The sequence below is a fragment of the Camelina sativa genome, chromosome 5 (assembly GCF_000633955.1).
Source record: "Camelina sativa cultivar DH55 chromosome 5, Cs, whole genome shotgun sequence".
NCBI classification, from domain to species: Eukaryota; Viridiplantae; Streptophyta; class Magnoliopsida; order Brassicales; family Brassicaceae; genus Camelina; species Camelina sativa.
The window spans coordinates 34,046,243-34,057,934 of NC_025689.1; the positions used below are offsets into that span (position 1 = coordinate 34,046,243).

The window sequence follows — 11,692 nt, forward strand, 5'->3', positions numbered from 1 at the left end:
TTTTTTTTTTTTTTTTTTTTTAAGTAATACGTATCAAGATGTTAGTTTAAGTATAAAACTTCATAACCATTCTTTTCTTTTCTTTTCTTTTTGATATGTTTTACCTTTTATTTTATTTGTATCTTTTATTTTTATTTTATTTGTATGCTTCACCTTGTTTGTTCTTTTTTCTTTTTTCTTTTTTTTTTGCCTCACACTAATTTCTTCACTTTAGTAACCAGTGTATCTGTGTATAATCTTGAAGGATCACACGCTAAAACTGCGCCTGGGGCGTAATTTAGCAGCAAGAGGATTAGCCATCTCACACGAGAGCCTCAGTTTCTCGGACAGGTCAACGGTCTTTTCATCGGACGGTGGTCGCCATTCAAACTCGTGCAAAAGCGTCGCAGTCCAAAACGTCACGGTGGCCAAACCAAGATTCTTCCCTGGACAGATCCGACGACCCGACCCGAACGGTGCAAGCCTCAAATCCGACCCAAGAACCGAGAACTCAACCTCGCCTTCCTTGGCTACAAACCTCTCGGGTTTAAACTCCAAGGGACTCTCCCACACCTGTGGATCGCGTGCTATAGCCCACATGTTCACCATCGCGGTGGTCCCCGCCGGAACACGGTGACCGTCGATGGTCGTATCTGTGATTGCTAAACGGGACCATGAGAGTAATGGACCTGGCGGGTGAAGCCTCAAGACTTCTTTCACCACAGCCGTTAGATACACCAAAGACGCCACGTCAGACTCTTCGACAGCTCTTGATCTCCCCACGATCTGATCAAGCTCTCTGTGGACCGTCGATTGAACATCTGGATGAAGGACCATCCTAGCAAGAATCCACTCGATCAGAACAGCCACCGTGTCAGTTCCTCTGAATATCATCTCCTATTAAAAAAAAAAAAAACCCACAAATTGCAAATACTTTAGTTCCATCCATCGTACAGTATTACTTAAAATGGCATATTAAATTATCCGAAACCTAAATAAAAATGTTTTCTTGTAAGAAAAGCCACGTCACGTGTACATACCCAAAGAACGGCGATCATGTCGGGGTCGGATAATTTATCCGGACCATCGAGAGAGAGCAATACGTCAACGAAGTCACTAGGCGAGTCACGAGCCTGAGCACGGTGGTCAGAGATAATCCGGTTCACGAAACGGTTTACTTTCGGTACGAGAGTTGAGCATCTAGACCGGATACGTTGAGGATCAAGTTCTGAGAGCCACGGGAGATGATCGGTCCAGTTTAGTTTTCCGAGTAGATCATAACCTTCGTCAACCAATTCACTAAGCTCCCTGACTTCTTCATGCTCGTGCTCAAGCTCGTATTCTTTACCGAAAACAGAGCACATCATGTTGTTAAGCGATGCCGTTTTGATCAAGTCACGTGCAAAACAGAGACCTTCGGTATTACTCTGTTTCACGAGACACCTCGTGATCTGATTCGCGATCACGCTTCTTTGCGTTTCGGAGCGTTTGATCTGTCTCGGGCTGAAAAGATGGTTAGACGCGATCTTTCTCAAGGTTCGCCAGTANACCGAAAACAGAGCACATCATGTTGTTAAGTGATGCCGTTTTGATCAAGTCACGTGCAAAACAGAGACCTTCGGTATTACTCTGTTTCGCGAGACACGTTGTGATCTGATTCGCGATCACGCTTCTTTGCTTTTCGGAGCGTTTGATCTGTTTCGGGCTGGTTAGACGCGATCTTTCTCAAGGTTCGCCAGTAAACGCCGTAAGGTGCGAAACCGATAGCTCGGTTAAACATGAGGGAATAAGCTGATTCTTTAACCGGACGGTCAGCAAAAACAGAACTGTTGAGAATCTCTTTAGCTACATCAGGGTTGCAAGTTACGATCATGCGAGTTTCTCCCAAGCTAAACGCCATTAACCTTTTGGCTCCGAACTTCTCTGCCGTTGCGGCTATGCAACGGTGAGCAAGAGTGTTTGACATGAGAGACATGCTTCCGATAAAAGGTAAGCCTCTTGGTCCAGGGATCACCTTGGTTTGGTGGCGGCGATGGGAGAAGTATTTTCCCCATGCGGGTCCTCCGGGATGAGACCAGTAGAAGAGAGAGACGGCGAGACAAGCAAGGGAGGCTACGATAAGAGAGAGAGCGAGATTGGTTTGAGTAAGGAGGCTACATTTGGACAAGAGGGCTAAAAGTAAGCTACTGGTGTCGAGCTCAGTGGCCATTGAAACAGAGGAAAAAGAGAGAGAGATGGGGAGAGAAAGGAGAGTGTCTTTATTTGCTGTGGGGTTTATAAGATGAAACGGTGCCTTCAGGTATTTATACAGAACAAAAAGTTAGAATCCTCTCTTGTTAATTTTTAAAAAAATAATTATAAACTTAAAATTTAATATGTGAAGTGACCTTAGTGCAGTGGCCAAAGGTAAGTCCTTAATGCACAAGGCACCATCACACCAGGGATCGAATCCCACTCCTTACGAATGTAGGGATTAGGCTAATGGGCCGGCCTGTTGTGACCCAATGGTTGACAAAAAAAAAAAAAAAACTTAAAATTTAATATTTGAAGGGGAATGTTGTATTTTATGCTAAATAATAATACTCTTTTGTGTGTACTTCATTCTTTTTTACTCTTAATTGTACTTTCTATTTGATTTTATGGGCAAGTTTTCGTTTGCTTGCTCACTTGAAATATATATACTATACATAAAATTTGAATTTGGAAGTCTGTTTTATCATTTGATTTTTTTCATATTAGCTACAGAAATGCTAAATATTGTATTTATGTGTTTTCAAGAACCGCTATTTTGATTTATTTTCAGATGTAAAAGACAATAATAATAATAATTAATATATGCAACGTATATTGATGATAATGTATCAAATCTTTGTTTAATTAAAGTTTACCGAAAATGTTGTATTTGATTATGATAAATATTTTATTTGATTAAACATAAACCAAATTTATTTAGGATATTTTTTTATAGAAAAGCGAGTCCTTTCAGCCACAAGAAAAAAAGTTGATTAAATGCAATGAATTAATAGGCTCTTTTATTCACCAATCTATTAGACAAATACACATCAAATATAAAAGTGCAAAATTTTAAAGTGATTAAGATTTCACACCACTTACAAAACTTATCCTTTAATAAAACAAAAGGTATGCTCGGGGTTTTTTTCGTCTTCCTCTTCTATATGTAAGATGGATTTTGACTGTGAAACGAATCTTCGTTTCGAGAAATTATTGACAAAATCAGTTACAAATTTAAAAACGTAATATCGAGAGGTGTAAATTGCAATGACAGTAATGCATATAGTAATTAACTTAACTTCTCGTGGCCGTTAAATAAAACTGATGAAACTTGATAGACCCACTCAGAGTGAATTCATTGTATTTGTTAGCTTACTTACGTACCTTGTGTAAATTATATATATCCATATTTCGTATAGTTTTCTAAAAAATTCCATTTTTACAGTTTTTAGCGTCATAGTTTTGTTATGGAATTAATTTCAAGTGAGTGTGCTGTCAAAAACAACTTTTACTTTTTTTACTTACAATGCATATCTAAATACGCAACTCTCGGTGCAAGTTAATATATATATTCGATCATAGCATACGACATCAAGTTTTAATATTTGGTACTTGATGATTTTTTCTATAAGAACAACAATAATATAATCTGTATGTTGCACGGTTGCAGTACTATATATTTATTCATTTACCAACAGTAAGCATGTTGAACATTTAAGAATAATATCTTCCATGATCGTAACGTTTTTATGCATTATAAAACCTTTTCTTTCGTAATATGAAGTGTATACTTTTATTGATGTTAATTAATCTATTAAATATGTCACCAAAAAGAAACAATAAAGTGTAAATGTAGAAGACAAATCATAACCGTTGTTGAGTTGCGTCGTTGGCAAATGAGATATAACGGCTACTAGCGCCGCCAATGCCATGCGCTAGGGATGTGTAAAATGGCAGGTTAAGTTAGGGCGCGTGACACTAACGCTTTGTATAATCCTTTGGACGACGTTGTAATCGAAGAGAGCTCTCTTAAATTATTTATGTAATTGTTGGCCCAAAAAAAAGAAAAATATAATATTATGTAATTATATAAATTCCTTTGTGAGACTGCTCGATAATCGATTTATATCATAGAAGTCAACTGTTCAGAGGATTTTTAGAAGATACTAAGCATATAACGTTATAATAATATACAGAGAATTCATATATATACAAAGTTCAAGTCGAATGTAACTAAATCAACATTTAACTGCTCTTGATCAAGGTTTATGAATATAAAATCAACTATCTTATTATAATTCGTTATATATATATATATAGTTCGAATTAAGTATACTATTCCAAGAGCTTAATCATTTCAAGTTATCAACGAACTTGTTGACCCTTTCAACCTATTTTTCTTATCGAAGACGTGGGGGGCAATCAAGGACTTGAACAATGGTTTGTCCGCATTATTATATGAACTAAGAAATAATATTATTTTAAACGACCAAATTGTATTCTCTAATCACTCCAAACAAATCAATAGAAAACATTATAACTCTGTCATCTGAATTTAGCATAGGTTTATCTAGGACTGGTCTTCTAATTAATATATATATATATATACACTCAATTACCAATGGTCCAATACATTGTCACATTTCCGAATTCCGACATCCTAAATATAGTTACAAGACTATAATTAAACACTACATAAAATAAAACTGAAATGTCATTTTTCGTCAAGTTAGTTTCTCGTATTTCATAAACCGATGGTCAGACCATATCCGCTAATTGTGCTAAAATTCGAATTAATAGCATGGGTCTCTTTGATTATATTCAAAAACTAGTAGAAAGCGACATTTAATCAAGTGTAGAAATTGAAAAAGAACTACTATATTTTAGTATATTCCTATATTCAGAGAAAGATTCCATATTAAATAGTTTTGTGAATGAAGATTCTAATTTGTTATTCATAGCTTGAATTCAAAAAAAAAAAAAAAAACAAATAATGTTATTTACATGTATATATTTATTAATTTCAACAAATTGCGATTTAATTAAATGTCCAACAGACACCAAACAGAAAACAAATGGTTAATATAGTTATATAGAGATTAACAAATAAATAAATAAATTTATTTAATAAAGATTAAAGAACAATGTAATTGACCTTTAGGTAAGGGCTTAGGACACAAATATACCTTGACGTTCTTTTTCGGCAACAAATAGATTATGTGGATTTCATTGTCGGTTTGAGATATGGTGTGGTGGGGGTGGTGCGATGCACACAACTGCACTTCCTAAACTTTAGCCGTTGGATCTCGTTTCCTATATCAATAATCACACGAACATTCGCTTATTAATTAGCCACGTGCTAGATTCATGCGAAACGTCCCACGAGCTTGATCGTCGTGGTTCTTGGCTTCTTGCAGTAGGTGGGTCAATTTAAAAATGCGCACTTGGCGTGTCTTCTTCGAAAGTGTTTATTACCAAGATACCCAAACTCTATGATAGAAGGATTCGACCCATGACAACTTGAGGGAGGGGCATAAATGTCTAGTTAGGAATCAGACAAGTCACATGACTCGTATCCACCTGGTCCCCGTAATTTGGTTCGTTGTAACTGTTAAGTAAGTACTTGTCAATGCTTTTTATCAGCGGTCAGGATTTCCTGATCGTAGTATGAGATGTGCCTAACCATTGATCTAGTTAACAAGTACTAAGACTTTGAATGGTTGTACAGTATGGTGTAGACCGAATAATGCATATCACTATTTTGGTATGCAAAATATTGGACTGTAGTATGGAGAAAATTAATATGAAATTTATAATGGTATGAAGCTTTTAAGGAGTGGAATGAAAACTGCAAACTAACCGTGAATTTACATTGGTATGGAGTTATATGATTAGATGCATACTAGTATGGAGATTTTTAGTATGCAACAATGCATACTGATATACAATGATAAATGGTAAATTAAATGTGGACTAATCCAATTTTAGTCCGGTCCGGAGCAGACTATACAACCATTCAAAGCCTAAGTTTTTTTCATCTATTTTTGTCTTGTGAAAAACAGAATCAACATTGATATATTTAATATGGACTATATCAGCTACGACCAGTTTAAGAGTAACATAAATAATTTGTTCTCGATCGTCCATGTTCGATCGGATATATCATCACATTCCGAATGAGCAAGTTGCATTATCAATAGACAAAATTTTAGTAGACATAGTAAATGCATGGAAGCTAGTCAAGAAAAAGTGAAATTGTACTAATCAGGTGAGGCCAGAAGGATAGAAAATAAAGTTTGCAACTTGCCACCCTATTAACAAATATGATTCATAATTAGAAAATATTGAGAGAACATGGTTTCTTCTAGGTGATATCTACGAGCAAAATTTGGTAATTCTATATAATTAATTACCATAAACTAATATGGAAATATATGGACAAAATTACATTTTAAACGAACGTGTTCTGTCATTCTCTAAAAACGGGAAGACATTATAACAATTGTCTGAAATTTGTCATTTGATGACTATGATAAGTCATATTATTACTTATTAGGGGGCTGCGGCACATCTGTTTATCGAGAACTTAACGTTACATGATAAATAATGTATGTTCGTTGCCCTATTAGAAGGGGCAAATTCTTATAACATGTTGTTTTCTGTTTAGTTAAATTCATCTTCGGTCTGGACCATTATTTAGTATATGCAAGTGTGCCACCATTTGTTATAATCACATCTATGTTAAGGTAGATTAATATTGGTTCATGTTGATTACAAAACTACCACTATAAATCGAGGGGTTTTAAATATATATATTGTAGATAGAATAGATACCATAATAACTCATCATAAATTGATTAAGACACTATAGCATAAAAGATGCAGAAGAAGCAAAAATTATAATCCAACTGGTGATGGTGGTGGGTACGCTATATAGTTTACAAATATGTATAGTGATCCATTTTACAAAAGGTGACGACTAAAATCTACGAGCAATTTGCACTGATACCTTAATCCGTTGGTAGATATGATTACATAATCATATGATTAGGATATTAATTAAACTATTTAAACCATGAACCATGCTTTTCAAAGAGTAATTTAACTTTAATTTTTATTTATTTCATATGGTACCTCAGTGGACCGTCGTAGCTAGGTACACAGCATCCTTGTACTTTAGAAAGTTGGATATAGCCTATATATACTTTTGCATAGATTAATATTAATTGCCAATCGATTTGCCCAATTTATGTGGGAATACTATATCCGTATATCCTAGATTTATCGAATAATCTGTTGATTTGATTTTACTTTGCCGGTCAAAAAAAATTAAAATCTAGTACTTTTTGATAACTGATTTAGGGTGCATGTATTCCCTTAAGACCATACTTATCTATAACCCATGTTTAAATACACGCGCACCGTACAATTCAACAGATCATTGATTTTCGTAACATATGACCGACTTAAAATGTCTATTGACTACTCTTAACGACAAATAAGAGAAGAATGAGAAATACGTACTGAAGAATACTGCAAATGAAAATTTCATAATTAATGGAGTATTATTTTTTGTTCACGCATTAATTATTACCTCAATCTCAATGAGCATATATATATATTCGATGACCTAACCCACTTTTGCTTATTAGCTTGAATGATAATATATTCGATTCTCTATATGAATGTTAATCAATAATCAAAGATATTTTTAATCGCTTTATTTCCATTGTGTGTGTGTGTGTGTGTGTGTGTGTGTGAGATATAATTGGTCAACACTCAGAAAGGTTCTGCAATAGTTCCAAAATACTTATTTATATTATGAGAGAATATATGGAAGTCTACACTTGTTCAGATGTTTATGGATCACATTAATTCTTATGTTGCCACTATTATGATGTGAAGTTTTGACTTGACGAAACAAATAATCCATAATATAATGTTTCGCTAAACTTATTAGTGAAAGATGAAATATATAGAGTTAGAGCATTTTTTAGATTTTCATTTTTATTTATCTTAAGCTAAAAAACTGTATATAAATACCACTAATTTGATTTAGCTTCACATATAAAACAACTATATGTAAAATTTTAAGTTAAGTAAGAAAAAATGATATCGAAGTTGTTATATTTAGTCAAAAAAAAATAACAAACATTTGCTAAAATTGATATAATTCATTTGTTTTCATTAAGCTAGTTCCATCACTTTTTTTTATAAACTAATATTGTGGATCGTATCTATTATTGTGTGATCACCTTTTTCTTGAATTGTTTGTTGACTGTTTGTCTACCTTTATATATAGAGATATATAGTATATAGGTCAACTTCTTGAGGCAAGTACTGGAGGAAGTTGACATTCCCATTTGCAAATCGAGATGTACACTGTATAGAGGTTGTGTATAGAACGAGAAGTTAAGAGTCCACAGTTCCACTCCTAAGTCACATGCTTTTTAGGTTCAGATTCGGTCTCTGCGTGAAGATATGAAGATTGATTCTGAATTTTTGATAAATGTGGTTATAAGTCAAACGCATAGTGCGATACTGCCATAGGCGCAACTTATACACAAGTAAGTATGTGTGGCTCTCCTTATATCCCAAGCAACTGCATGTAACTGTTTGCACATATTATTGACATATGTCTTCAACAAATTCATCACTGATTATAAGACAAGAGAGATTTACATACAATCGAAATCTACAAATGTCGACATACTATCGAACTTCACTATAGTTTAGACAAGACCACCAGTGATGACATATGTATGTATTATAAGTTACAATATAATATATTTTTCGCGGGTTATGACAATATTTAATACCGAGTCATACATATTCGGGGGCTATGAAAATTAAGTTTAAATATAAACAACATGATGTCGAATCTAGGAGTTGAATCATAAACTTTTTGACAGTCTTTGTCACTAGGAGAAAGCAAACAAAAAAAAACAAGAAAAAGGAAAAATAACACAAAGAATCTTAAACTTTGGAGTTTATCAAAGTAGAGAAATAACCAATCAATCTACATCCTGATTAAACAACAAAACAAAATATACTACATATGCGTGCATGTAATAATTATTCTTTTGGATTACTAGAGGAGGCTAAAATTGCTCATTCCCCACCCACCAATAATAATTTGTGTATATTATTCTCATTCAATAAAGGTTTTAATATTTTCTTCTATTAAGGGTAAAGGTCTTGTCAGGTCAGTATGTGTAAGGTTAGATTTTTTTAACAGTGGTTTTCATATTTTATTACGTATCCCTAATTTAGTCCAAGATTTCGAATTGATCCGGAGACAAAAAAGAAAGAAAAATAGAACTGATACGCCTTATCACTTAATCTCTTTGAGTGTGCCAACTCTGTTATAGTATTATTTAAGAAGAACAAATCCAAACAGAAGTACATAACATTCCACAGAACTATAGAAGGAGAAGGAGAAGTAGAAACCCGAACATAGAAGCCAGAAGGGGGGGTTAGGTTTCAAAGTTGTTGGGTTCAGTTTTATAAAATAAAGAAATAAAAGCCCATTTTAAATAGGCCCAATACCCGTTAACGGAGATTTAAAGTCCCCGGTACTTATGCAACTTTAAACCGGCGGTTTATGATAAACCGTTTATCAATTAAATTTGATGATTGTTGCGGTCCTACGTAATCTTTATTACCGTTTAGATTACATTAATCACCGTCCCATCTCTTACATCGCGATGAAAGTTTTATCTGATGATTGCCTCATCAAACTCTTTTCCAAAGACTCATCGACATGAAATACACATTCACTCTCACTGTGGACTCATCCCTATTGGAACACCATACGCCAAAACTACTACCTCAGGGCTAAAGATATGATCTCAGTTAAGTAACATTTTGAATCATTCACAATCTTCATGAGCATATCACAAGATCGATCTTTAACCCAACACTGTGATGAGATTTGGTAGGTTGATTAAGTACATCAAACTCGGCTAAAGAAGAGAAAATCACAACCAGCGTTCTCTTCTTACTCTGAGTTACAAAGTAAAACCGATGCGCTTGAAACTCTCTTGCAAGTGTGACTATTATTACTCTGTTTGGTGATGTTTCATCTCATCATAAGGTACTTTTTTTTTTTCTTCTACTCAATAGTTTCTTGAAGCTCATCTTCAGTTATCTAGTTTGTTTACTTTAATGTGAAAGTGTTTTTGACTTTACTACTTATAATATTAGCTTATTGAACATAGCAAATACATAGATCGAAACAAGATTTAAACTAAAAGAAAATTGATTTTTCTTATTACATAACCTACAAAAACTATTCACACTCTTTCTTCTAATCACGTTTCTATTTTCTTATATGTTTTTTTATGTCCAAAACTCCCACCAATTATGGTAATTGCTGCTAGATTGGTCTAAGAGAGAATCAGAATTGAAACCTCCCCAATTATCTGAAGATGTCAAGCAACTATCATCAGGTTGCTCAACAATGTTCATGAGCTCATGATGATGATCAGTCTCTTCCTCGAACCTAAAATACTCTGTTTTGATGTTGTTGTTATCACCATCATCATCATTACACAGAACAATCCCTTGATTTATTAACCTCACTTCTGGCTCACACTTTCCATTATGTGACTCTGTACTGCTGCTTAGAGCCACCCCTTGTTCACCACAACACTCATGATCCCTTTCTTCTTTAGGCTTATGTATCTCTTCATTTTTTAGTCTCTCCAACTGCAAAATAGAGATTAGTTAATATCCAAAAAGATAAAAGAATATAGTTATTATTCATATATTCTTGTTTATAATTTCAAAAAAATATCATAACTATTAAAGATAAAGATGACAATAGAATCATTATGTACCTCAGAGACCAAAGCTTGCTTTTCTTTCTTCATGATTTCAAATTGTGAAGCCAAATTGTTGTAACTGGCTCTGAGAATGTTATAATCTTTCTCAAGTTGCTTTGTTTTCCAACGAGCCCTCTTGTTTTGAAACCATATAGCCACTTGTCTTGGTTGCAGCCCTAGCTCTCTAGCTACCTGCACCTTCTTCCTAGGTTCGAGCCTCGTCTCAGACTCAAATATACGCTCAAGTGACTTGATCTGTTCCTCGCTAAACCTCTTCTGGTTATAGCTCTTCTTCATCTTCTTCTTATTCATCATCATGGTCATGCCACTATTAGTCTCGCTGAAGCAACAATTGAAAAAATCTCCTTCTTCCATGGTCTTTACAAGATCTTGCAAGTTTCTTGATTGCGATTAGGAGAGAAGGTTTTGGAATTATTTGTTTCTTTTCTTCTTTGGAATCTCTGTGTTGCTCATATTGGCCGGTTTATATATATGTGGGAGTTGTTACTGTGTGTGCTTTGTAGTGTAGGGCCTCAGATTATTATTATTTTTGATTTGGAAATTTCATTAATTATTTTACCAAGACCAAAAAAATTCATTAAGTAAGACCCTGCAAATATTGTGGAACAAACGGGCTAAAAATTATAGTAGGTCCAAAATTTGTGGCTCGACACGAATTGTCTCAGGTCTCTTTCAGTTTAAGTCGTATTTCATTTCGATGTGAACTAATCATCTAACTATTTAGTGATAATATTTTCCCAACTTTTTTTCTTTTGAAGATTTAAATCTGTTGTCATATGTTCTATTATCATTTTATGGACGTGATTACTATACATATAACTATTTAAGTGATCGTTCAAGTCGTGTTTAGCAAT

General features: G+C 34.2%; 2 protein-coding genes across 3 annotated transcripts; both read right to left on the reverse strand.

Annotated features, from left to right (window-relative positions):
* LOC104788493 (cytochrome P450 78A9) lies at positions 166-2,244 on the reverse strand. 2 transcript variants are annotated; one of them, XM_019246194.1, is made up of 3 exons: positions 1,700-2,244; positions 1,020-1,505; positions 166-876 (listed from the first exon to the last, which is right to left on the reverse strand). In XM_019246194.1, the coding sequence occupies exons 1-3, from the start codon at positions 2,186-2,188 to the stop codon at positions 247-249; spliced, it is 1,605 nt and encodes a 534-aa protein (XP_019101739.1). In that variant the 5' UTR covers positions 2,189-2,244; the 3' UTR covers positions 166-246. The 2 variants fall into 2 exon arrangements, with proteins under 2 accessions (XP_019101739.1, XP_019101738.1); XM_019246193.1 differs by having other exon boundaries at positions 167-876; positions 1,020-1,493; positions 1,688-2,244.
* On the reverse strand, positions 10,235-11,281 carry LOC104788494 (homeobox-leucine zipper protein ATHB-12-like). The gene is made up of 2 exons (XM_010514265.2): positions 10,833-11,281; positions 10,235-10,701 (listed from the first exon to the last, which is right to left on the reverse strand). The coding sequence occupies exons 1-2, from the start codon at positions 11,190-11,192 to the stop codon at positions 10,333-10,335; spliced, it is 729 nt and encodes a 242-aa protein (XP_010512567.1). The 5' UTR covers positions 11,193-11,281; the 3' UTR covers positions 10,235-10,332.

What these genes read in the sequence shown, in the direction of transcription:
- LOC104788493 (XM_019246194.1), bottom strand. Translation starts at nt 2,188, where the DNA reads ATGGCCACTGAGCTCGACACCAGTAGCTTACTTTTAGCCCTCTTGTCC. An exon ending in ACTGGCGAACCTTGAGAAAG is followed by an intron (nt 1,506 to 1,699) that starts ATCGCGTCTAAC and finishes ACCTTGAGAAAG; the next exon opens with ATCGCGTCTAACCATCTTTT. An exon ending in ACATGATCGCCGTTCTTTGG is followed by an intron (nt 877 to 1,019) that starts GTATGTACACGT and finishes TTTTTTTAATAG; the next exon opens with GAGATGATATTCAGAGGAAC.
- LOC104788494 (XM_010514265.2), bottom strand. Translation starts at nt 11,192, where the DNA reads ATGGAAGAAGGAGATTTTTTCAATTGTTGCTTCAGCGAGACTAATAGT. An exon ending in AGCAAGCTTTGGTCTCTGAG is followed by an intron (nt 10,702 to 10,832) that starts GTACATAATGAT and finishes TCTATTTTGCAG; the next exon opens with TTGGAGAGACTAAAAAATGA.